The sequence below is a fragment of the Prionailurus viverrinus genome, chromosome A1 (assembly GCF_022837055.1).
Source record: "Prionailurus viverrinus isolate Anna chromosome A1, UM_Priviv_1.0, whole genome shotgun sequence".
Taxonomy (NCBI): Eukaryota; Metazoa; Chordata; class Mammalia; order Carnivora; family Felidae; genus Prionailurus; species Prionailurus viverrinus.
The window spans coordinates 180,308,411-180,335,463 of NC_062561.1; the positions used below are offsets into that span (position 1 = coordinate 180,308,411).

The 27,053-nt window shown below is 41.3% G+C and overlaps 1 protein-coding gene across 2 annotated transcripts in view; it reads right to left on the minus strand.

The window, feature by feature from the left end:
* The window catches only part of DOCK2 (dedicator of cytokinesis 2), a 422,335-nt gene that overhangs the window by 296,937 nt on the left and 98,345 nt on the right, over positions 1-27,053 (minus strand). For both annotated transcript variants that reach the window (XM_047853312.1, XM_047853320.1), the window contains exon 23: positions 10,785-10,893. In XM_047853312.1, the coding sequence (XP_047709268.1) occupies positions 10,785-10,893 (109 nt within the window). The remainder of the gene's footprint in view (positions 1-10,784; positions 10,894-27,053) is intronic.

Here is a 27,053-nt window from a genome sequence, read left to right on the forward strand (position 1 = left end):
AAAAATAATATACATGAGGCATCCAACAGAGAGCCAGCATACTTATTTTGGAGACTGTTAAGTGGTAACTTCTATTATTATCGGAAGATAGTGTGTTTGAATTGTATTGTTGGTGGCAAGGACAGCTTGGACTAAGTTATTCATATTTTCTCACCGTGGCCAATTTGTGAACAATGGTGGGAATGTTTTGGTCCACTAGCTGGGTTAGCATACTAGCTGTGCACTGCTTGTTGCCTGTTTCTTTCCTCGGTGCAAGTTAACTGATGCCGCCAGAGGTATGAGACACACCCTCAGCCCCCCACATAGCAGCATCCTTTGCTAAGCAGCAGAGAAGACTGCAGTTTCTACAGAAGGAGTTTTAAGTCACATGGCTGGAAAACAACACTGAAGAATCTAGTGGAAGGATGCATTTTAAACTTTTCTTTTTATTTTTCTTTATATTCTAAGTGTACTATAGTTAACATGTATCACCCTCTAATGATCAGACCAAAATAAAAATACTGAAAATTCCTTTCTTACAGAAAATCTTACTTCTAACCATATATAGCTGAGTTTCTTAGTTAACATAAATAATAATTATGACTATTCATTCTCGGAGAACTTTGACTGGGGCAGGCACTGAACACCTGACAGACTATCTTCTTAAACCTTATGTCAGACCTACAGGAGAAATACTATTTTCATAGATAAGGAACCTCTGGTGCACCAAGATTAAAGAGCCAAAAGTCACAAAGTTAGCAAGTAGGAGAGCCACGATTCAAACTCAGGCAGGCTGCGTGGATAGCCACCCCTCAGAAGCCTTAAGCTACGTGCCCACCTCACTCAAACAGCAATTGTCTCTCTCTATGCCTTCATCCTTTCATTTGTTCTCATTGTTTATGATTTTAAAAAGTCAGCAATATAAGTGCAATGTACAAAAACATCACACAGGATAAAGTAAAGTATTAAGGTGAAGAGTGTCACTGAAGTCCCACATCTCCATCTCAGCCCAAATCCTTATTCCCCAGAGGGGCCACCGTCAACACTGTGGTGAGTTTCCTTCTTGACTGTTTTCTATGCAAGAATGTGCACAGGTGCACGCACACGTGTGTGTGTGTGTGTGTGTGTGTGTGTGTGTGTGCTTGATTTATACAGTTCTGCACCTTGTTTTTTGCAGTGAGCCATCTAGCACTGATATCTTTGCATGCTATCACATAGACTGCACACCCTTCATATCCAACCACTAGTTAGCAATGCCCTTATGGGCACATGGTACCTTCTCTAACCCCTTTCCTACTAATGGAGTTCACACTAGTTTCAGTTTTTCTTTATTATAAAATATGTAGTAAGAAAACAGTTAGTATATACAATTGTGTACCTGTGAGAATCCCTACAGGAGGGATTGCTCAAAGATGAATTAGTGCATCAAAATGTATATATATAAATAAATATAGAATATATTTATAATATATTATATGTATTTATATATTATAAATGTATTCTATATAAATACATATAATATATTATAAATATATTCTATATTTATAATATATTATATAAATTACATTATTTATATGTTTGTATATTATATATTTATTTATATATTATAAATATATCATATATATTTTTATATATAGGAAATATTGTCATATTACATTAGAAAGAAGTGATAACCAATTTCCTTTTACTCCTTTCCCTATGCTAACACTGGTATACAAATCTTTTTAGTTTTGTCAATGTGATGTATAATCTGCAACTAATTTACAAATCTTTGGTTTCTAGTGCATTGGGCACCTTTTGTATATTTATTGAACATCTGTCTTTACTAACTTGCTTGTTCATATCCTCTCCTCATTTCCCTTTTGGGTGATTTATTTTCTTATTGGTTCGTGGAATTCTTTATGTATCACTAAAATTAGCCACTTTGCAGTAAAAAAAACATTGGAAGAATTTCCTTTTGCTTGTCCTATTTGGTGCTTGTCTTTCAGCTTTGTTTATCAGAGCTTTCATTGCACAGAAGGACTTTAATCTGTATGTTGTCAGATTTGTCAGACTTTTTCTTTATAGTTATTTGATCTTGTGTCTAGGAATTCATTTTTTATTCTTTCAAATCAAGATGACAAGAGATAACAAGATTCTAAAGCTGATGCTCTATTGGGACACTCTTGTTCCACAGGATGGTGTTGGGTATTCTGTAAGGGGAAAAAGGACTTGCAATAAAATAATTTGGGGGAAACTTTGGTTTAGGCAAAAATAAACCAGTGAGCTTTCTTTTTTGTTTTAATTGCAGAACTTTTCAGAATTGTGATATGCTAAGACACACTATAACATCCTTCCAGGCAGTTACAGTGTCTAGCACATTCCAACCTCGTTGGTCAAGGCCATTTTTGTCAGGAAACCCCAAGCAGACATGGCAAAAACAGATGCCTGAAGGGCTGGGAGAGCAAAAGAAAGAAGTGAAATGGAATGAGTCTGGGCCAGTGGGAAGTAATGAAGTGTGTGGAACCCACGTTCTCTCTAAAGAATAAGTTGTTCTGGTTCACCTCTTTTAACACAATGCTAGCCAAATCAAACACATGGGCAGGCTGCGCTCCCCCCACCATGGGCAGCTTGTTTACAATGTCTAAATTCTAAAGAGATGCCCTGTGCTGAGGCGCATGCTCTGATAAAGGCTGGTTCAAGCACTCCTAGCAAACTGTCCTTCCATTCACTCTTAGGCTAAAGAACACAGAGCTCTGGGCCCGCAGGGGCCTGGACAGGAACCCCAGCACTCCACCTAGCCCCTGCATGCACCAAGGCCCACTTCTTCATGCCCTGAGCCTCAGCATCTTCATGTGGGATAAAAGGGAAATGACGTGAAATAACGTATATCATGTACCTATTGCAATTTCCAGCACACAGTAGGCCCCCAAAAGTGTACGTGCTGAATTTCACCTTATTTCATCCCTCAAACCCCTGCCCTCATTCCCCAGCACCTGGACAAAGTATAATATGTACTCATCATAATTAAGACCAAAGTGAGAGGACAGAAACAGAAATAGAACCCTCAGCAAGTTGAGAAAGCCAAGACCTCAGTGCCGGCAGCAAGCTATTGGCTTTCAAGGGCTGCATATTGTTCCAGGGCTTTGAAGTGATGCTGTAGAATTGCAGTCACCAGAAGTTTACACTGACACACATAAACACTTCAGCTATTAGGAAGGAGAAGTTGGACAGGGCTGGAACAAGGACTGTTTCAGAAGGAGCCAATCTTCCCAGCTTCTCAGCTCTGGGCTGGCAATAAAGTAAAACAAACTAAGTAGCTGTCGCCCTGAGACTCAGAGGGTGTTATCAACTCAACTGGAGAGTATCAAACTTCCATCTGGTCCAGGCGGCCTCACAGAGAAGCAGCAGGCCTGTGGTTTCCTTTTCCAAGGAGGGCAGCTCATCTCTGACCCAGGAAGTTTGCAGCACTGGCCGCAGGGCTCCTGTCCATAGTTCTCCCCTTCACATGGCTCTTACACACATGAATGGAGTAATAGCAGGTGGGTGCAGCAGGGGCAACCACCAAGCTCCCCCAGAAGGCAGAACAGCTCAGCCGTAAGATCCTCCGGAGACCTCCATTTGTTGCATGTTTCTAAAGCCTGGAAACCAGAAACAGCTTGGCATTCTAGACCCACTGGCCTCTTGGGAACTATGTTACTTTGTTGGCATAATTTGCACTCCCATTAATACTACTATTATACATAAAATAATATTGCCATGTTGTTACGTTTATTCCATAGTATATATTCCTGTATTGCATATAATATTTAAGAAAAACATACAGACAAGTTTATGTGAGTGTATGTATATAAATGTATATAACAGTCTTAACAACCATTACTAGAAACTTTAAACGCGTTAAATACTTTACATGCATGATCTCACTGCACTTTACAACTACTCTGGGAATAGATACTGTCATCCCATTTTACCAGTGAGTAAACTATGGCAGAGAGAGGTTAAATAATTTGCCAGAAGCCACACAGCTACCATGCAGCATAGAAAGAATATGTACCTGATTCTGCCCAGCTGGCCAGTGTGTTTTGCTACCACTCACCCTGCTGTAAGGAAAGGCTTCCATGTTAGAAGATGAGGAGGTTTTGATGGGGGAGAGAAGGATGATTTGGGAAAGGAAGCAGAGAAGCGACATCCTTTTTATAAGGATATATCAGGGGTTGTAAGAACAGAGACCAGGAAAACATTTGCCAACTTAATAATTAGCTTACCATGTGGCACTAAGTGGTCTTCTAGATTAGTCACGAACTCTGGACCCCTCTCAAAGGCTATCAAAGGCTAGTATCAGCCTCGAGAAGACAGCCAGGTCCAAACCAAACAGTAGTGGTTTCACTGACCCAGGGAGAAGTCATGGGAGGTCACTTGAGATGATTATTATCCAGATGGACTTCTCTAGAATTGACAATCCTGGGCTGCTAGGAAACAGCAAGTATTTAAAAATAACAACAAAAATCAAAACCAAAGAGCTACACTCCCTCAAAATCAATGTGGATTTTCTTTTTGAGTGTTTCCTCCAAATGGAGGAAGATTGAACTGCACCGATGCCAGTAGACAGAATTTTAGCCAAAAAGAGCACACCTTGCAGTGATGCAAGATCATACGAGAGCACTGGACCTCTTCCTCACTCAAGAACACAGACAGTATTTCCAACCCACCAATATTCAGTCCTGTAATTTTTGCCAAGCGATGGATGGTTAAGGTCCATGGAAACTGGACAATGTCACAGAAATTCACCACAGCATGACCACAAGAAGACAGCTTCCCTAGAGATGCAGAGCTGTCCCTAAGGAAAGTACATGCAGCTCTCTCAGGACAGTCAGCCTCCTCACCAATATTTCAGGGAAAGAGAAGGAAATAGGGACCAACACATTCCAGAATACATGAGTCTCCATGCTTTCCATGATGCAACATTATGCTGGCCCCCAAAGCTTGGTGGGAACAGGGGAGTTCAGTGTTTACAAATGGCTGGCTGAAGAGTGAGATTGTCTGAGTCAAGTCCCTGTGGACCACTTTTATCTGTGTGGCCTTGGGGAAGTTAACTCTGTGTTCTAGTTTCCTCACCAGGAGAATGGAGGAATAAAGTTACCTAATTTAGAAGCCGATGTGAAGATTAAATATTAGTTATCCATATTACTACAACAGCCTCACTGGAACAAAATTTCATCCTCCCCACCACTGAATCCATTGTCCTCAAATATTACGCGTAAGTATGGGGTATACAATTGGGAAGGGACAAGTTAAATAATAAGTCTTGTTTCTCCTACTTTGGGAATTTAGCCTACATCTGTAGGCCACTTCACAAGAATGGACCACTTTCTTCCCTTAGTTCAGGCATTTGAACATTTTACACTAATAAACAATGAAAAGAGAGGAAAGAAAAATGTATTCTTAATTAGCTTGCCTTCATGTCTGTGGACCAAACATCTATCCATCTTTACTATTGTTTACTGTCGCTTACTGCTTATCTACTTGGCATTTTGCAGGAAGACTTGGGTCTTTCATGAAACTATGCTTTGTTCGGTGGTGATTAGGAACTCAAACTCTGAACTTACACAGTCTGGATTCAAATCCCAGACCTGCCCCTTCTTAGTTGTGGTTAAGTTATTCAACCTCACTAAGACTCCATTTCCTCATCTGTAAAGTAGAGATAAGAAGAGTATTTGCCTACTAAGGTTGTTGTTATAAAAATCAAATGAGCTAACAATATATGTAAAGCTCTCAGCTTAGTATGTGATACATAATAAATGTGAAAACACAAAACAGTGGAAGCTTGTATTCACTCTTTCATTCATTTAGCCAAAAGAATATTCGAGTACCTACTAAGTGGCAGCTGCTGGTTCAGATACTGGGGATACAAAAGAGAGAGCTACCCTGCCCTTTTGGACACTCTAGTGGCATTATTAGTATGCATGACAATCATAGTTGCCACGGGAGAGTACCATTCAATATGAGCTGTTCATTTATTTTCACTTGCACCATCAAATTGGAGCATTATGATGAATCCTGGACCTGAAGGAGAATGGAACAAATGGGTCTACATAATGTCAACAAATGCCCTTTCCTCATAGTTAAGCTATATCCAATTCACTCGTGTCTGATTTTGATCCTCTCCACCTACCATCAGTTTTATCGACAGTGCTCACAAGGCTGGCACACATAGGGGCTTGTAAGCTTATGGCCTGTTACTGAAAACACATGGAGCAGTGCCTGGGTGGCTCAGTCAGTTAAGCACCCGACTTTGGCTCAAGTCATGATCTCGTCGTCCAGGGGTTCGAGCCCTGTGTTGGGCTCTTCTTGTAACAGCTCAGAGCCTGGAGTCTGCTTCAGATTATGTGCCTCCCTCTCTCTCTCTCTCTCTCTCTCTGCACCTCCCCTGCTCGTGCTCTGTTTCTCTCTGTCTCTCTCAAAAATAAATATTAAAAAAAAAAATAAAATATGTGGAAACTCCCATCCTAATCCATGCCTTGTGGTAGAGAAAACATTAACTTTGGAATCAAGAGACCTGGGAAGATTCAAATCCTAGCTCCATCACTGTGGATAGGTATAATTTGGGATGAATTATTTAACTTTATGAGCCTCCCGTGGACACCAAAGACAGTGATTCCTTGCAGATCTCTGGCAGGATGAAAAACACTGTATGTGAAGAGCCCAGCTTCATGCCTGGCACATGGTAGGTACTCCACCAAAGGAAGGTATTTTTAATGATCTTCTACCTTCTTTGAATGGCTGGTTTTAAATTCTCCATAGTTTAGGGTTAGCTGCTGCCATGCCAACTCTGAACAATAAGGAAAACTACAGGAAGCAATTCACAAAAGCCAGATGAGTCTTAGAAATGAGAAATAACTTGATTAGGTCCCAGAACCCACAATGGACAAAGCTGAGATTGAACCAGACCTGCTCTATGCTAAATTAAAGCGGACTTGAATGACGGCTTCCACCATAAGCTGCTATTTGTCTGGAAGTGTAAAGTTGGAACCAGGAATGGTACTCCTTGGCATTCTCACTCTACCCTCTCACTCAAAATTTATGGAAGCCGCTACTAATAGATCACAGAACTCTTTCCCACCATACCCCATGCAGGCTTGGAATCAGGACTCCAGCCATCCTTGTACTATTTGTCATTTCTTTCTTTCCTATAGAGTCAGTTCATGTGGGTTTATTCTCCCTGAAATTTATATCTATGTTTCTTGATCTATCTGAATAACCAAATGTCCTAAAACTGTTCAGCTTCATATGACAAGGTGAGGAATATAAATATCCCCTTCCACTCCAGGAAAATGCTCCAAAATCTTCTGTTTTATGGTGAGGTATAAATGGCTAAAAACAATCCATTTAAATTGAAATGTGTAATAGGCTCTATATTTCTTGCTTTATATATATTTCTTTATTTAATCCTCTTAACGTTTCCTCTAAATTAGACATTAGGCCTTCCATTTTATAAAAGAATAAACAGAGGCCCGAAATTCCACCCAGGTCTCTCTGGCATGAAATCCAAAACTCTTTCTCCTGTGGCAAATGTCAAAGTCCAAGAAGATTCTTCATATGGAGTTTGTTAACATTAAGTAAACTTGACCCCTCTCCCCTCATTAGCCCACACTTCACATCCTAAAACAGCATTAAATCTTCAAAGGTTACTGCCTTCCATATTTATATATGGCTACATACTTCTTTGATAACTTTTCAATAGCCATAGAAATACGTTAGAAATTGTCATTGATTTTATGTAAAGCCTGGAAGCTATATTTGACCCTTAGAGCAAATTAAAAAAGAGATGAAGCCCGTTTTGATGGCTCTGGGGTGGAAACCCATGAGGAGAAACCAGCAAAACCTGGCCCAAATCCTGGGGGAAATAAGGCTTTTTTTTTTTTTAGTGTTTTTAGTGTTTATTTATTTATTTTGAGAGAGAGAAAGAGAAAGAGCATTGTGCACTTGTTGGAGAGAGGCAGAGAGAGAGGAGCTGTCAATGCAGAGCCCTATGCAGGGCTCAATCTCACAAACCATGAGATGAGATCTGAGCCAAAATCAAGAGTTGGACACTTAATAGACTGAGCCACCTAGGTGCCCCAAATAAGGCATTTCTAACATAACTTCCCAGACAGTAAGAACTTGGATAAAAAGACTTATGCCCAGACCATAATAATCACATTAGTTCCTTGCATTTGCATAGGATTTTATAATCTGCTCTTTCATAGCTGGTGTTTTTTGATCCTCACACAGTGAAGTCTTACAGATGAGGAAACAGACAGTGAGAGGTTAAATGACCAGCATAAAGTCATACAGCTGAGCAGGAACACTCTTGTTGACCCACGTCTCCTCAGTGCCATAGATACTCGCTGGTTCCTCTTTGCTTTGTAGCTTCCTTTCCTTCTCCTCCTTTCTTTCTGTCTCCTCTTTGTTCCTTCCCCCAAGATACACGTAGTTCATCACTGGAAAATAGGTGCTGACATTAGGAGTGGCTCCATGATAGCTGACTCCCTGTGTCTTTCTCAAGGCCAGTGGTCTGTCTCTTTCCTGGCACCTCTACTCTCTGGGGCATCTGCTCCTTTCTCTCCCCAAACAACTGGCTTCCTTCATTTGTCCATCACTTCTGCTTCCTCATACTTTAGGTTCCTTAGAGCTATGTCCACCCTGACTCAATGCTATAGCCTCTCTTATTGCAACCAGTCAAACCCAGCCCTCAGGAAACATCCTAACACTGTGTGGCCTCCCACTGGGAGCTCGGCTGCTTCTAATATGTTATAGGCGGGGTGACAGGCTCCAGTTCTTATCACATTTCTTTATGCTGTCCCCTGCTCTTGTTATCCTCTTTTTTGTAAAATGACGGAGGTTTGAAAAATCATGAGGGAAGACTTAAAAAAAAAAAAAACAGCAAAAGGGAAGGGAAGGTAAAAACTCTAAGACTCATCTCCAGTCATATCCTCAGTAGGTGCTAAAGGTATAGCGTAAAGAACAGTGTAATGGAGCAGCTCAGAGCATGGTCTTTAGAGCCAGGCAGGAGGAGATATGAACACCAGCCATACCCCTGACTACCATGGAGCCTGAGGAAGTGGTATCGACTCTGAGCTTCAGTTTCCACATCTATGACATTGAGATTTTCACACTTATCCCAGGAGTCATTCATTCAACAGGTATTTATTAAGCATCAACTACGTACTAAGGATACATTGGTGAACTAGACTAGACAAAGCTTCCCACTGTACACACACGCACATGCGTGTGCATGCATGCACACGCGCACACACACACACACACACACACACACACACACACACACAGAGTTCCCTAACATCTGTTCAATCAAAAGAAGCCATTAGCAGAGTTATTCCTGAACTTTGGTTGACACCAGTGAGCTATTTAAACTCCCATTTGCCCTGGTCACACTCCATACTGATTAAATTAGATTGTCTGGTGGTGGTGACTAGGCATCAGAATTTATTAAAGATCCCCAAGACTCCTGGGTGGCTCAGTCAGTTAAGCATCCGACTCTTGGTTTCAGCTCAGGTCATGATATCTCACTGTTTCATGAGTTCAAGCCCCATGTCAGGCTCTGTACTGTCAGCATGGAGCTTGCTTGGGATTCTCTCTCCCCCCCTCCTCCATTCAAGCAATCTCTCTCAAATAAATAAATAAATAAATAAATAAATAAATAAACAAATAAACAAATATTAAAAAATAATTTAAAGATCTCCAAGACATTCGAATGTGCAAAGTTTGGAACCCGTGCATTAGCAGTGGATACTCCCTAGACAGATGTTTGCCTCTGACTCCTCATCTGAATTCTAGCTGGACACTAGTACCTCATTCGTTCTAGCCAGAGGCTGGGTGATCCCAGTCAGAGTCATAGTAGATATTTATATTAGCAACCAAAAGGATAACTCTGATTAAAAGTAGGAGAAGAAGTCATCTATGTTAACTCACTGGTTCAGACAAATGTGTTTCCTTCTTATTCATATGACATGAGGCAGCCCCTCCTGAGCACTTATGAGTCAATTTTGTGAAAGTTATGAAGTCTCCTTGAAACAGCCTCTTCATTCAGCTTCTCTGCTGCTAAACTCTTTCTCAAACTTAGGGGTAGGTCTCAAGGTTTCTCAAAGATTTACAGAGTTTGGGGGCACCTGGGTGGCTCAGTCGGTTAAGCATCCAACTTCAGCTCAGGTCATGATCTCATGGCTCTTGGGTTCAAGCCCCGTGTTGGGCTCTGTGTTGTCAGCTCAGAGCCTAGAGCCAGCTTCAGATTCTGTCTCTGTCTCTCTCCATCCCTCCCTGTACTCTCTCTCTCTCTCTCTCTCTCTCAAAAATAAAAAAAAAAAAACACATAAAAAAAAATATTTACAGAGTTTGTGGAACCATCAATTAGAGGACCTCTCTCTCCAACGTGTCTCCTATTTATTGAGGAGACTCTAACCCACAAAGGGGATCTGAGCTTATGGAGCTGAGAATCAAAAGTAGAGGAATTTCAGAGACTGCCACCTGTCCCTGTTACAAATGGATCAAGGTCAACCTATTAACCTTCCAGGTAGCAAAAGCTTCAGAATGATTAAAAAAAAAAAAAAGAGGCACTGTTATTTTCACAGCAACAAACAATAAATACACTTTCTCCTGCCCTGAGGAGCCCTTTGGTGTCCATGATCCTTGTGCCATGTGGCCAGCCCAGGCCTTCAGTTAACACAGGGCTACACGCTCAAGCAAAAGTAGACATTATCTCAGCATGCTGTTATTTACCAGATGACCAAGGGAAAAGAGATTTTTTTTTTGTAGTGTAAACCAACCTGCAAAAGGATGGTTGTTTTATACTGACTTTTCATCAGGTTGTTGATGGATTCAAAGAGCCGTCTCATGGATTCTTCAAACTCCATCTGTTCTTTGCCTTCATAAAGCCTGAAAGAAGACACATCTGGGTCATTTCTCAAGCCTGCAGGCAATACCTGTGAAAGTGTATGCCAGCCACAAACTTCATTTGAAATTAAGAGAGAGGGGTGGGAGACAGGGACTTCAGCGTGAGGGTGCTGAGTTAGCAGGCTTTGCATGCGTAATTCACTCCTGGGAAAACCTCTGTCCACACCCAGAACAGATACCCTCCCCCTGACTCCCATCTGTTTTTTAAACCTTGAAAAACTTCAAGGGAATGAAATTTGTCCAAGCTGAGGGGACATTAATAATTTCACCCTCTGCAAGAATCAGAAGGGAGACTGTGGTCCCCAGGGTAATCCCCAAAGTGTCTGGGAAGCATCAAGGAGAAATATTTTCAAGTATACCGCCCTTCCACTTAGCCATTGCCTGGTTGTCAGATAAATACACATGTGACTGTTCCATGTCAGGGGCCACTGTTGCTCTGGCCCTCTAATTTCAGGAGTGTGCGTATCACTAGTGGAAACCTCTTGTTCCTCTGATTACAAAGGCCCTACATTGTTATCGTAAAAATGCAAACATAATAGAACTGCATTGCTTATAAAGTGAGATCCTACCTGAAGATTAGGGATTGTTAACATTTGGACAGTTATTCTTGCAGAGATTTTCAAGGCCCACACCAATATACACATGTAACTTTTCATAGAAACCATCCCTTCATATAAAATCAGTCTCCAGGCTCCTGCAGCTTATGGCCCTCTTGGTCTAGCCCTGGAGTGTTGTTCAGCCCAAGGCCTCTCCAGACAAAGCTTTATTGTCAACCGTGAAAAATCTGCAGCCTGATCTGTGGCGTCCTGCATGAAATACAGAGGAGACTGCTCTTGTCTCCAGTTCAGATAAAGAGCATCTCCTGTCACTGCCCTACACAGTCAGACACCAGTCGCTGTGGCTGTGGGAAAGGTGCTTTCCTTAGATAAAGTGCTGACACACTTAATGGGTTTGTTTGCTCCATCAACCACAGGAAGGGTGGTCCATCAAGTGCTGTCTCCGCTAAATTCTCACCCATCCCTTTACCTCTTTTCTTTCTGCTTATCTTCTACTTTTTTTCCTCTGTTTTTAAGCATGTGTCTGCTTCTCTGCTTGTGAGTATTATTTACTTTCTGTCTCTCTGGGTCACTATGTTTATCTCTGCTTTTCTGTCTGACTCCATCTCTCGCTCTCTCTCTCTCTCGCTCTCTCTCTCTCTCTCTCTCTCGCTGTGTGTGTGCGTGTGTGTGTGTGTGTGTTAGTCACTCTCTGCCTCTCTTCTTTTTTTCCTAACTAACAGCTCCCTAAAGCCCTCCTGAAGTAAGAAGCTTAAGGGAAATCCAGTACTGAATGTTCCAATCAATTATAAGGACCTGGAAATTGCTACTGACTTTCTGGGTATCTAGTTCAAGGTCATAGAGCCAAGGCCGTGAGAGGAGCCAGGAGTCCTGAAGCGGCTCTCTCCCTCTCCCTCCTCTTCTTTAAACTACTCACTCCTGGGGCGCCTGGGTGGTGCAGTCAGTTAAGCGTCCGACTTCAGCCAGGTCACGATCTCGCAGTCCGTGAGTTCGAGCCCCGTGTCAGGCTCTGGGCTAATGGCTCAGAGGCTGGGGCCTGTTTCCGATTCTGTGTCTCCCTCTCTCTCTGCCCCTCCCCCGTTCATGCTCTGTCTCTCTCTGTCCCAAAAATAAATAAACGCTGAAAAAAAGATTGTTTAAACTACTCACTCCTGAATCTTCTTGTCCTACTAGCACAGAGATGGCTGCCATAGAGTATATGTTTTAGATTCAGCCAGCTCTGGGTTTACAATCTCCACCTTGCCCTGTACTAAAGACCTTTATCAATAACAGCAAACATTACAGTGCACTACTCTGCCCCAGACACTGGCTGCATACATATTAAATCATTTACCCTCCTAACCATACCATGACGTGGGCCCTATCATTATCCCCATTTTACAGATTGATGAAACTCAAGCAATATGCCCAAGGACTCCATGCCTGGAAGTGTTAGAGTCAGAGTTCACACTTGGCCATCCGGCTCTTGGGCCCACTGTCTCAATCAGTTTGGACAACAGTTTGCTCTATGCTTGACTGCCCCTCTTCATTCCCTCAAGCCCTGGTTTCTCATCTACAAAACGTAGGCCATAACAGCACTGTGTCCAAAGACTGTGAGGAGACCAGCTCACGTGTGAAGTGCTAGGCATATGCCTTGTGCCAACGAATGTTAGCTATTGTCTTGTTGTTAATTTTAGGACTATTACTATCATTCCTGCTTCAGAGATAAGGACACAGAAAACTCTCAAGAGATTGAAACTTGCCCAAATCCCATCAAAGTACAATCTATGGGACCAGATCTGGTAGAGAGGAGGGCAGGATCCTAATTCAAGTGGTGGTTTTACTTTTTGTCCAAAGCTAAGCTAATGAATGGTCCATCCCCCAAGGCTTTTGCCTGGAAATCTGTTTCTCTTTCCACTAGCCAGAGCTGCCTTAAAATGTCTAATAAACAATCTCACAATCCATATTATGGTCTATAGTGTTTCTGACCTACATTTAACACTTAGACATGACTCCCCATGGTGAAGTTGTCATTATTTATATACAGATGGACTTTCTCTGTAAGGCATACTTATTAGCCTATTTGCATGGGGCTGGAGACAGTTGGGTTTCCTACCAGGTCATCTTCTTGGGAACCACCTGTGAGCCTATAAGAGTGGCCTCCAGCAGCTTTTTCTACTGGTTGACCCTGCCCACCCCCACCTTCTATAACTGAATGGTCTCTCGGTAGTGCTCTCTCTGGAATTTGTTTTGTTTTATTTTTAACACAGAAACATAAAAATGGGCTTTGTTGGGAATCATCCTAATGGCAGCACTCTAGGGGGATGTTCCTGAACTCCTGATGAAGAGATCCCTAAGGCTGTCCTGGTTCCCAACCTCTCTATTGTTTTTTTTATTTGTTTGTTTTGTTTTAACTCTTTTTGGATTGTCTGAGCTGCACAAATATCCTTCTAATAAATTCCTTTTTTTCTTAGACTAGCTCTGGTTGGATTTGTTGCAACCCTGTCTGGTCAGAACTCTGCAGGGTGAGACTGGTTCCTTGCTGCTGCCCTCTGGAATTCTGAAACAAGAGCTGAGGGGAAGGCCAGTGAGCCCCTAGTCCGTGCTTCCCATTGTACAAAAGAAGAAACGGAGAGCCAAAGTGAGCAAGTGACTTGGCTTCACTGCCATCTTTTAAAAGTCATTTGAGGGGCGCCTGGGTGGCGCAGTTGGTTAAGCGTCCGACTTCAGCCAGGTCACGATCTCGCGGTCCGGGAGTTCGAGCCCCGCGTCGGGCTCTGGGCTGATGGCTCAGAGCCTGGAGCCTGTTTCCAATTCTGTGTCTCCCTCTCTCTCTGCCCCTCCCCCGTTCATGCTCTGTCTCTCTCTGTCCCAAAAATAAATAAAAAAAACGTTGAAAAAAAATTTTTTTTTAAATAAATAAAAGTCATTTGACTGAGGCGGGAAAGAAAAGAGACATTCAGGCCATGAGACCAAGTGAGGACTATGTACCCAACCTTAAACTTTGTAAGAACCTGAATTTAATTTCTACCACCAAGAAAAATCTGATTTGCTCCAGGTCACACTGTGGCAGTGGTATAGCTTGAACCAGAACTCAGCGTTCTTCTCCTTCTGCACTCTGCGAATCTAACCCAGGAGAGCAGATAACACAGATCCCACGAGGCCAAGATCAGGGGCATCTGCCTCAGTGGGAATCCAAGCTGCTCCCTGTTATTCATGTCACAAGTTCAGTACCTAAACACCACACTCTGGTCCAGAGAAGAAAAAATATTCTACACCTACCTAAGTTTCATCAAAGATTAAAAAAAAAATTCTATGGGGAAATGGCTTGCATTTAACAGTGACTACATCATTAAGTAAAATTGTTGCAGTCTTATTTACCAATCGTGTGTGTGTGTGTGTGTGTGTGTGTGTGTGTGTGTGTGAATTGTTAAGCCTAGAGTTTTACTTGGTAGAAATAGGAAAAAGAGTTGGAGGAAAATGACTGAAGATGAGAAGAAGTGACCCACACAGCTACTTAGTGCAAAGGGCTTTGCTCTCTAGCCAGACTTGTCCATATAATGGCTATGTGGCCTTAGAATCTTCTCCTTCCTTACTGGCAAGATGGGAGATAGAATGCTCACTCAAAGGATTATTTTGAGGCGAGAAAAAATGAGATGATGCCTTTCAAGTGTTTAATATTATAGCTGGCACCTAATAAGTGTTAAGTAAATATCAGCTACTATTCTTACTGTTGTTGTTGGTTCCCAAGCACTGAGGTGATCACACTGGGAAACTCTGATCTGAGCATACATAAATAAAAGGAATATATCCAGGAAGGAGTGACCAAGGCAAATAAAATACACAAGGGTTTAGATTACACGGAAGAAATAAATTGATGATGGAGGGCCTTCAGCAACGTGGGGCCTCTCCTGAGAAGCTGGAAAAGAAAAAAAAAAGCCTCATCTATCTGCAAGGCTTTAAGCATGGACTTGAAGTCAAGGGCACGGCAGATGTAGTTTCAAGGTCCTTTTTTAGCACTTGGTCTCTGTTATAGCTTCAGGAGGGAAACATTTTTTTTTTTGGCTTCAGAAGGCCCAGAAAGATGCTTCTGAAAGCAGCTGATCATGCCAGGGAAGGAATTACTGAAGGGCCCGAAGGCCCTGACCACAAGGAAACTGGAACAACCTGCAAGGCACTGTTCTGGGGCATGTGAGCCCAACCACCGCAAGCACTGGGCTCCCAGGGCTTGGATAAATATAGCGATGCTCTGCTTGCATGTGATTCATTAAGGAGACACTGTGCACAGCTGAGCACTCACTAAATGCAAATGGGGCCCCATATGGTGTGTACGATGCTTTGCACCACCTCTTCCAGCAGGTACATAAAGTCTCAGCCTAAAATGGAGATGCCAACCTCAGGCCAGCAGCCCGGGGAGGTGGGGGGGGGGCAGAATCTAACCAAGGAATCCCCAGGCTTGGAAAGGCAGCAGGAAGATTCACTTTGGAATCCAGGGGCGGAGGGTTTCCTGGCACACCAGCCCCATTTCATTTCCTAAGCCTTAGCCACTTCCATCTCCTCTAAGCCACATTCACAGGCACCCTCCTGATTTCTTCCCTGCCTCTTTAAGGCAAGATAGAAATTTAGGCAAGACTGTGTGGGTTCCAAACTCTGCTCTGACACTTACCAGTTGGGTGACTTTGGCTAAGTTTCTTAACCTCTCTAAGCCTCAATTTTCTCATTAGTAAAGCATATTAGCCCCATAAGGTGGTCCTACAATCAAATAATACATGCAAAGGAATTAGCACGGTTCCTAGCATATAGTAAACACTAAATAAATGCTAGCATTATTAGCATTTTCTTACAGATCCACCCACTTTTGCTTCCTAAGCATTAACAAAAAAATCAGCATCTTCATAAAGACTAAGATAATTTATTGAGCACCTACTGCGTGCCAGGCACTGCAGTGGAAATAAACATAAGTAAGAGCCAGTCCCCATCCACCCCCCCACCCTCCGAGAAATCACAAGGCAGGCTGGCAGGTAAATTATGTATTGCTACATAGTAGAAACATTGGACAATAAAAGTTTAACATTATTATTGAGTGTGTCCTAAGGGTCCGGCACTATGCTAAATTCTTCACATGGATAAGCTCATTTGGTACAGACTATTATTATTTACATTTTACATCCGAGAAAAGGCAAAGAAATTAAAGAGGCCTGACCCAGGGGAATGGACGGGCAGAGGAGGGAACAAGGGCTCTGGTGGATACTGACCAGAGTTATGGCCTACCTGGGGGCACCTCTCTGCCCTCAGCAGCCCCTTTCCCTGGCCATCCCCAAGGCCTATCTGCCTCTCCTTCCCTCCTCCCCAGCAGTCCCATCAGTGCCCTGTAGGATTAGACCTGGGCCCAGGTTTCCATGGTCTTCCTCACCTGGTCAAATCTTTGCCTAAATTTGCTCTTGGCAAGACACATACCCGACTCATTTTACAAGTGCCTGGGAGCAAGTCCAGATTAATTGAAAGGTTTTTAAAACGAAAAATCTATTTTAAATGTCTCTGTGATCTTACATGGAAAGAAGCAAAATTACTCAACAATAAGGCTGTGCTACACCATTCTGCTACTGTGCCACACAAGTCAAGATACTTGTATACTCCCAGATATGAGGCCAGTCACTGGAGGAATACTACAGGAGGGAGGCCACTTATTCAGTGAATTTCCTTAGATGAATGGCATGCACTCCACACAATGTGAAATCAGACTCTGACGGCATCTGAGCCCTCGCTGTGGGAATACTTCATTCTTAACCATCACTACTTGTCTGTTTTCTCCATTAGAGTATAAGCTCCACACTGCCAGAGCCAAGGGTATCTCGGTCTAACTAGCAATAGGCCTGGACCATCAAAAATGAGTTACAAACAAAGGCATCAACTAATGAGAAAGTATCAAATGAATGAACTTCAAACACCTTCAATGCAGCTGTACAGAAATGTCTTATGAATCAGTTAGTTCTAGTAGTGCCTGAACTAGATAGTACTGATAGTCATCCTCAGCTTTGCAGCCTTATTTCTATTACCTTTACTACTAAGACGACGACTACTATTACTAGCTGCTACTTACTAAGCACTTGCTATGTACCTGGCACTACGCTAACTGCACAAGGTCACCCAACTTGTAAAAGGCAGAGTCAGAATTTAAGCCCGAGTGTGTCTGGCTCCAAATTTCACTCTTAACCACTAGGCAATTCTGCCTCCAGAGAATAGAGCAAAGTAAAAGCCAATTGCCAGGAACTGGAACAAGTCAGAGTGAGTACAAAATCATCATTTGCTCAGGGAGTGATGTTACAGGACTGTCCAGGGAAGCTAAGCGGCTGGCTCTAACCTTTTTCTGTTCAAGCTCTAAATCCAAGGTGACTTGGCTGGTTTTCCTATCCTCGAGCCAATAATTCGCTCTATTAGAGTAGGTGTAAATTAGTGACTTTACAAAAAGAACCATTAAGCCATTCGGGGTTTCAGAAGAGTGATTAGTGGGAAAAATCACAACATTCTATGACCAAACCTACCTGCCTCTCTGCCTCACTCTCTCCTCTCTCTCTCTCCTTCTCTCTCTCTCTCCCCTCACTCTCATTCTCTCCACCCACCTCTCCCTCTCCTCTCTCTCTTTCACACACACACACACACACACACACACACACACACACACCCTACTCCAACCTGGGATGCAGAATAATTGTAGTGAAGCCAGTGGCTGAGTCTGTCTGAAAATCATCCTTGCATTTATTGATCCTACTTACAGAAAGAAACATTTGAGTGCACTCAGCAGGCACATTTAAGTCAAAGCAAGGAGGCTGGAAAAGGATTCATGAATGAGAAGGCTCCCCTCCTGATTCACCTCTGTTCTGCGTGGTCCTTGTCACCACCCTGACCCCTTCCCCTATCACCAAGGTCTACAGACTCAAAATGAATCCAAAATTGCAGATTAAGACAAGGAATTTTGGTCCAATGAGTCTAGAGTGAGGTGTCCAGCTCAACAGTGGCCAGAGAAATTCTCTTTTGAAGGGTAACAACTTTGAAACATAAGGCATTATTCCCTTAAAAGAGAAAGAGTAGAGCCACATCTGAAAGAAAATATGCAAGGAAGGGCTAGTGTAACTACAGTGTTGCCTATGTGGATTGCCAAATAGCCTGGCCGCCAGAGAGAACTCCATGCAGACTTCATTTAATGCATGAAACAGTGGAGAGACAGGGCTCAGACAAGTTCGTGGTGCCAATCCTTTTGTCAATGACAAAACCATTTCTCCTTGAGCTGTTATTTTTTCCGAAGTCTGACATTTGAGGAGGGATCACCCCTTAGGGCAAACTGTAAAGAAGTTTCAGTAAACAGTCTTCCTCTTATAAATCACCCCAGGGAAGAATGATTTGCAGATGAGAGAACAAAAGACAAACTCAACATGTGGAGAATCCTGTTTTGAAAAATGTCTAGGATGAACACTCAAAAATTAATGCAATCACTGAAGAAAAACTGCCTCAGGTGGAAGCATAAACAGCCTAAATAAAAAAATAAAAGTTAACAATACAGAAGGAATGAAAGAAAACAATCCATCCAAAATATTCACTTTACTTTAAAATATGGCAACCCTGTGTAATAAATTAATAGTAAGTAGGTAATAAGATGCAGGCAAAAGCCTTGAAAAGGACTCTAAGTTATGAATAGAGTATGATGGGTGCCCCAGCCATCCTTCATTCTACTGAGAGGAGCTGCAGCCTTTATGTAATTTGGCAAGAAGAACTAAGTTGCATAATTCTGCACTTAAGTAAATTTCTCTATTAGCATGAAAAATAATCTTCAGGGTTTTTTCCCCTCAATATATTTAGAAATTGAGTGTTCCCAAAACAATGCTCCTAAACAGAAATAGAAATGCGCGCGCGCGCGCACACACACACACACACACACACACACACACACACACACATGCACACACTCTCCCTCCCACTGCACCCCCCCTTCCATGTTTCCAAGACATATAGAGAAAAATATAGATTGCATCATTTAATTGAAAGAGAAACTAATAATCTGCAGAGGCCTTCCAGCATTTTCTCTTTAGGCCAAGTTAGTCTAAAAGTTTGGGTACCAAAAAGAAATTAGGTTTTGGCTGCTTCTCTGACCATTTCTTCCTTCAGTTTTTTAATGACCTAGAAGTGTCCATAATATCTTAAGTGATAACAGAAAAAATTAAGTTTCAGAATGATTACACACATACACACCCTTAGTAAAAATCTGGAAATCTATACATAAGTTGATAATATTGTTATCTCTCAGAAAAAAGATTGTGTATGTCAACAGTCTCCTTACACACTTTTATGTTAAATAATTTTTAAACAAGTAAATATTATATTTAATTTTCAAAAGAGATATCTACTCTTCCTTTGAGTGAATGTTTCTTGCCTTCCAGCTCCTTTCTACAACAATCTTTTCCCCCCAAGTCTTTCCTGAATTTTCTCATTCTTACCATGGAAAGTAGGGCTGGAGCCCAGGGATTTAATTCAAGGTCATACATACAACTGGAGGCAGTTTTCCATCTACAATTACAGAATCAAAGTACTGATTTTTCACCTACTTCCTAGTTCCTGGCATGGACTGCAACTAGAGAGACAACTGCCCAAGTAATGTCAAGTTATTGTTACTCTAAACTGTGGTCATGCCAGGAGCATCTGAACGTTGTCCTTTCAGTCTTATGGCTTCCTGAGAAGGATAATGAACTCTAGGTTTCTGCTCAGTTCTACTGAGAGCCTTGACATTTAGTATGTGGAGTTAAATAGAATTTTTAACAATTTTCCTTACTAATGGTGCTGGGTTTTAAAATGCATATGCACTAAATCTCTTTGTTTTGAAATCTGGGAACACCTGAGGAAGCGTTGAGTTCCAATGTGTTAAGGTTTACATTACTGAGGACCTCATTTGAGTAGTATTGTGGCTGAGAGCGTGGCTACACACCAGCAGCGAGCAGTGTGACAGAAAGCAGTGTCTGGGTCTGAGAACGAGTTCTAAACCAGACTCCAGCATTGGTGTGTGTTGTGACCATTAGCAGGTTACTTTGCTCTGGGCGCTGGTTCCATCATCAACAAGTGGACTACATTACCACTGAGGGAAGCCTCCAGCATCTTTCACTAGCTTCTATGGTCAGAGAGTCAGATAGGGCATCCCGATTATCTAAGACCAAGCCTACTCACTCTGCAGAGTTCACCAGCATGGCAAATGGCCCCATAGACACCCAAGTCAGAGCCTGTGGTAGGTAGTGACGGGTCTTCGTGGATCTCTTCACCTGCCAGCTGTCATTTAGTCATCAAGTCCCATTAATTCCACCTCCCAAAGCCATTTTTTCCCAGCTCTACTGAGATGTAATTGACATGTAACATTGGGTAAGTTTAAGGTGTAAACCATAATGATTTGATACATATATTTATTGAGAAATGATTGCCACAATTATAGGTGACACATCTATCACCTCATATAATTACAATTTTGTGTGTATGTGTGTATGTGTGTGTGTGTGTGTGTGTGTGTGTGTGGTAAGAACACTCTAGATCTACTTTCTTAACAACTTTCAGATATATAACATGGTATTGTTAATTGCAGTCACCAAAGCCATTTGCTACCCTCCATTGTCCTTATCACCAGCTTCACTGGGGTCCCCATCACTTTTCACCTGTAGTGGTTTCTGAACCCACCTACCTTCCTTCAGTTGTACCCCCCCCGTTTCAATCCATTTCTACAAAATGGCCAGAGGGAGCATTTTAAAAACAAAAGTGATCATACCATTGTCTGTCCAAAATCCTATACTAGCTCCCTGTTTTCCTCAGGATAATGTCCAGATGCCATGGCCTGACCTTCAAAGACTTTGAGATCTACCCCTTCCTATCTCTCAAGGTGATCTCCTGCTACACTATCCATCTGTCACTGAATTCCAGCCACCTTGGCCTTTCCACAGCTCAATTGAGTCAAGCTCCCTACTATGTTGGGTACCTCCTTCCAGCTTTATTTTCACCAATTACACTCTCATCCTCTTCACCTGCCACCTCCTACTCATCATTCAGGTCACAGCTTAGATGGCACTCCCTCCAGGATATCACCTTGACCTCATGAGAGATCTGACCTTCTTATCCCATGATTTTAGGACACCTCACTTTCCCTTAACTTCACATGCACCCACAAGACTATCTGCTTAATGACTCCTTTCCCAGCTAGACTAAAAAGTCCCATGAAGACCAGGCTTGAGTCCATCCAATTCATTGTCATATTTCTAGTGCCAAGCACAGTGGCCTACTGGCTACTTGATAAATATATCTCGGATAAACACTTGATCGCCAATGCATACGAAACTTCTACCACTAGACAAATATTTCAACTAGATAGAAGAGCATTCATTATCAACTCAAAGGCTTAAAAAGAGGAACAATGTTGGGGCCCAGCATGCATGAAACAGGTGTGTAATGTGTCAGTGCTGAATATAAGTAAGAACAGATGCTAAGTGAAAGGTCTTTCAGAAGCTGTGGACCCTTAAGGGAAATTCGGGAACAATGTCGAGAGACACCATGTCACAAAAAGCCATTTACTGTCTCTAGATTTTCAGATGCTGAGATGACCTGTGACTTAGTTAGAACAGCCACTGTGGTATGTATTTGGGTGTCAATCTTTATTTCTGGAATAAATGCCTTGATAGCACAGTGATTGGAAAATAGTAGGAGCTCAACAAATACACATGTCTTTTTGAGATCATATGTGAAAGACAAAATACATGGGCAATGTATCTGAAGAGATTTGACTTAGTTTGGAAATCTTAGGTGACCGGGAGGAGACAGTAAGAGAAAACTGGAGGGGAAGAAGAGGGAAGGGCATTCCACTCCCAGGAAAGCAAGCATACAGGTCCTGTAGCAGAAGGGAGTCACGCGAGTGAGAGTGACTGAATGAAGACCCCTGAATCTGGGGTGGAGGAAATCTGGGTTAAGTCTGGTGAAAGGAGACAGGTGGGTAGCAGGAGCAAGACCCATAGACCCTCACAGGCCACGTGAAGTTTTGTCTTCATCCTCAAAGCAATGAGAAGAAATTAGAAGACTTCAAGAAGAGGAACACCCAGATCAGATTTGAACTGGGGAAGATCATTCTAACTGCAGTAAGTTTAAAGGTTTCCATTTCTGAGTAGTGTGGTGGATAAAAATGTCCTGGAAAATGACTACCAAAGCCAAATTTTCTTTTCTTTTGTTTTTTTTTAAATATTTTCTTTTTTAAAAATGTTTATTTATTTTTGAGAGAGAGAGAGAGAGAGAGAGAGAGAGAGAGAGTGAGAGCACATGCAGGGGAGGGGCAGAGAAAGAGGGGAACAGAGAATCCAAAGAGGACTCTGTTCTGACAGCAGACAGCCCGATGCACAGCTTGAACTCAGGAACCATGAGATCATGACCTGAGCCAAAGCCAGATGCCTAGCCACGTGAGCCACTCAGGCACCCCTAAAGGTGGATTTTCAAAATGAATGGGAAAACGTCAGGAAACTAAAGAAACCATAGAGGAGAAACACAAAGCAAAAGGGGAAATCTGGATACTTAGAGAGCAATAAAGCCAGCTTCTGCCCCCAAGGCATTTTTTCAACCTTTGTGTCCTTAAATTTCTATTTAGGTGGCCGCTTGGGGAATAGAAAGAATGAGATCAATTCGAGGGGCTGCTTGTTGGACACTCTTGCATAAAGCTGGTATCCCAAACTGTTATGCCTTCTTATAAAAAAAAAACCAAAAAACAAAACAACAACAAAAAGTCTATTGCATGAAAGGGAACAATAGAAAACTACCTGCTCCTTGGTGCTAGATGGAAAAGGACAACACATCTCCATTGAGTTTCTTAAGCATGAGTCGGTCCTCACCTGGATTTTTTTTTGTGCGTGTTTTTGTTTTTGTTTTCCCATACTCATGTTCCTTGCTTGGTTCCACAAACAGAAATTTTAACTTGAAAAGGTTTCTGCTTGTTAGCATCCCTGTTTTCTTTAGAGCAAAACAAAAACTTCATTTCAAGACTAAAAATATATAACAATTGATAAAGTTCTAAAGAAATTTAGCTTTAAAAGGGGCGCCTGGGTGGCTCAGTCTGTTAAGCGTCTGACTTTAGCTCAGGTCATGATCTCTCGGTTTGTGAGTTCGAGCCCCGTGTTGGGCTCTGTGCTGACAGCTCAGAGCCTGGAACCTGCTTTGAATTCTTTGTCTCCTTCTTTCTCTGCCCCTCCCCCACTTGTGCTCTGTCTCTCAAAACTAAATAAATGTAAAAAAAAATTTTTTTTAAGACATTTAGCTTTCAAAAATAATAATAACAACAAAATGTCCAGGAATCATGGTCACCCAAAACAGAAACAGTGGAATCAGACCCACAAAGACTCACTCAATTATACAGCAGAGAATATAAAATCTTATATTTAATATGCTTCACAATAGAAAAAGGATGCTTTAAAATATGACCAAGAAATAAAAACTATAAAAGTGAAAAATTATATTTGAATAAGAACTAAATGGAATCTTCGAAAATACTTCAATAATTAAAATTCAAAACTCAGTCAGTGAGTTAAATTGAGTAATAGACATAGCTAAAGAGAGAAATCAGTTAGCTAAAAAACAGGTTCAAAGAAATTACCCAGAATGAACCCCCAAAAACAAAAAATATAGAAAATATGAGATATGGAAACATGGAGAAAAAGAGGTCTAACCTACTTCAGTTGACATTTCAGAAAGGTAATAGAATGTACGGGGGAAACACAAATATCAAAAGAGAATAATGAGCTAGAGTTTTTTATAATTGGTATTAAAAATCAAACTTCAGATTCAGGAAAATGAACTTCTAGATGTATAAAATAAACCCACTCTTAAGTAAATCATAGCAAAAGTGCAGACTATACAAGACAGGGAAGTGATCTTAAAAGCCACCACAGAAAAGAGGCCAGAATGCCTATAAAGGAGCAACAGTAAGACTGACAGTTAACCTTAGCAGCTGATCACACTAAAAAAAAAAAAAAAGCTAGAAGCCTATACCCAAGAAAATTTCCTTCCAACTTTCAGAATAAACTAAGAGTAATTAAAATTGAGAGAATTTACAAATAAAATTTGCTAAGGTTAATTATAAAAGATTTACTTCAAGAAGAAGGAAAACAAAATACAGAAGGTCAAAGATGACAGAAGTTATGGCCTTTTTAAAATTGTGCTAAAAAACATATAAAATGTACCATTTTAACCATTTTTAGTGTACAGTACAGAAGTGTTGATGAAATTTTATTGGAAAAAACATATAAATAGATACTGTTTAAAATTATAATAATGTGTAATTTATGGAGTATCCAAAAGCCAAACTAAAATACTGCACAATCCTAGTGTAATATTTAAGAGGGAAGTGACAGTATCTTCTAAAATTCTTCTATTATTCAGGGGGACTGTAAAGATATTAACTTGAGATTTTATTACGTTAAATACGTATGATAGAATACCTAAGTAGCCAAAGTAGCCACTAATAAAATTGAATATAAAATGTAACTTTCACAGGCATCTGGGTGGCTCTGTTGGCTGAGCATCTGACTATTGATTTCAGCTCAGGTCATGATCCCAGGATCGTGGGATCAAGCCCCACGTCAAGCTCCATGCTAAGCATGGAGACTACTTAAGATTCTCCCTCTCTCTCTCTATCTATCTCTCTCTCTCCCCACTCCTGCCCCTCCCCTGCTCACACACATGCTCACTGTCTCTCTAAAAAAATAATAATGTAAAAAAGTTACATTTAAAAAATGTAACTTTCATATTAGTAAAGGGGAAAAAGCAAGTGAGAAAATTGAAAAACAATTTAAAAGGAGGAAAGAAAAAAGAAAAAAAAAGATAGAAAAATCAGAATGGTGGGGAGGATTCCCAGCTAAGATGGTAGAAATAAATTCAAAACATTAGTGATTGCAAATAAAATCTAATACTGCATTATGGTGAATATTGTAATCAAACTACTAATACGGAGGGACTTCCTAAAACCAATAACACAGCATCTAATATTTTTAAACCAATACATAATATATGTCACTATTGTTATTTAACACTGACCCAGAATCCTAGCCAATGCAGTCAGATAAGGAGAAAAAGAACTAGGATTCTAAGGGGAGAAACAAAACTTTCCATATTGACAGAATATTTTAACTACTTAGGAAATTTGAAAGACTCCATAGCAAATAGATTATATGGAAGCAGCCAGACCATTATAGTAACACAGTAATGCAGGTGTGAGATGATGAGAACTTTGTTCAAGAAGTTGGCAGTGAAAATGGAAAGATGTGTATGAATCTGAAAGACATTTAGGAAGGAAAGGTAGAAACTCAAATGCAGACTATGCGGGAAGAAACAAAAAATAAGTTGTCAGGAAAATCTTAATCTTTTTTTGACTTGTGCAGCATGCTGGATCGTAGATCAGTGTGACGAGGGACATCATGACTTTGGTTCTGGATATGTTAACTTTGACTTGCCTTTGAGATATGAAAGAGGAGGACAGCAGGTAAATGGACACACGGATGTGGAACTCAGCGAAAGGTCAGGCTGCATTTCCGCATAGCAGAAATCTGCAGAGCAGGGGGAGCTAAAGCACTGGATTTGAATTCATTCACCTAGGAAGAGGGAGCTGAGTAAAAGAAGGAACAGGCAAATCTTTACGACTTCCAAAGAGTCTCAGAAGTATGAGGAATATGAAAAGAGTTCTGTGTTATAGATGCAAAGATAAAAAAGTGTTTTGGAAGAGATAGGTCAGCAGTAATAAAATACTCGGGCTCATGCTATTTGGGATATCCTTAATTGCTGACATAATAGCATTATCATCTGTGGCTTATTCACAAAATATATTTGATTACGGTCAAGCTCTTCATTGTTATCGCCCCTATGGTACTCAAGACCAGTGGCTCTTCTCTCCTCCTAGAATACCCATCTGATAGAAACTCAGGACATGATGATTAATGATATGACTTAGCCCAGCAAATTGTGATTTGGAAGAACATCCTTCTGAGAAGAAGTTCACCTGTGCATGAGTATGAGTCTCTACAGAGCACACTCTGATGATCAAACTGAATGACTTTGACATTAGCCGCTACTTTGGGTAATATGGGTCTTTACATTATCTCTAATACATTAACAGAGAATTGAGAAGTGACTATAATCATATATTTAAAAAAAAACACTGTCCAAAATTTCAAACCAAAAATTCATGGTGGCTGAAACGTATGTGGCTTCGAAAAATTGTAAATGTTGTGATCATAAGACAATGATGCTTAGCAAAGTTGAGAGAGTGCAGGAGAAACCAAAGGGACTCTGCAGTGATTTGAGGAGCACAGGCCATGTCTGTTCCTAATCTAATTAGAGAGTGGGCAGTTCCTATCACGTGTGTCTTACAGGAGGCAACCAAAGAGGCTAGTGGGAATATGAAACACATTTTAAATTTTAAATACAGAATTACTATAATCCAAAACACAAGTGCCTTGCAGGACAATGTACACTCTTTTTGAACTCAGAGCCCTTCACTTCTGTCAGGGCCTGTGTAATTAACACAGGAATTAATGAATCTATCACTTCCCACTGAGC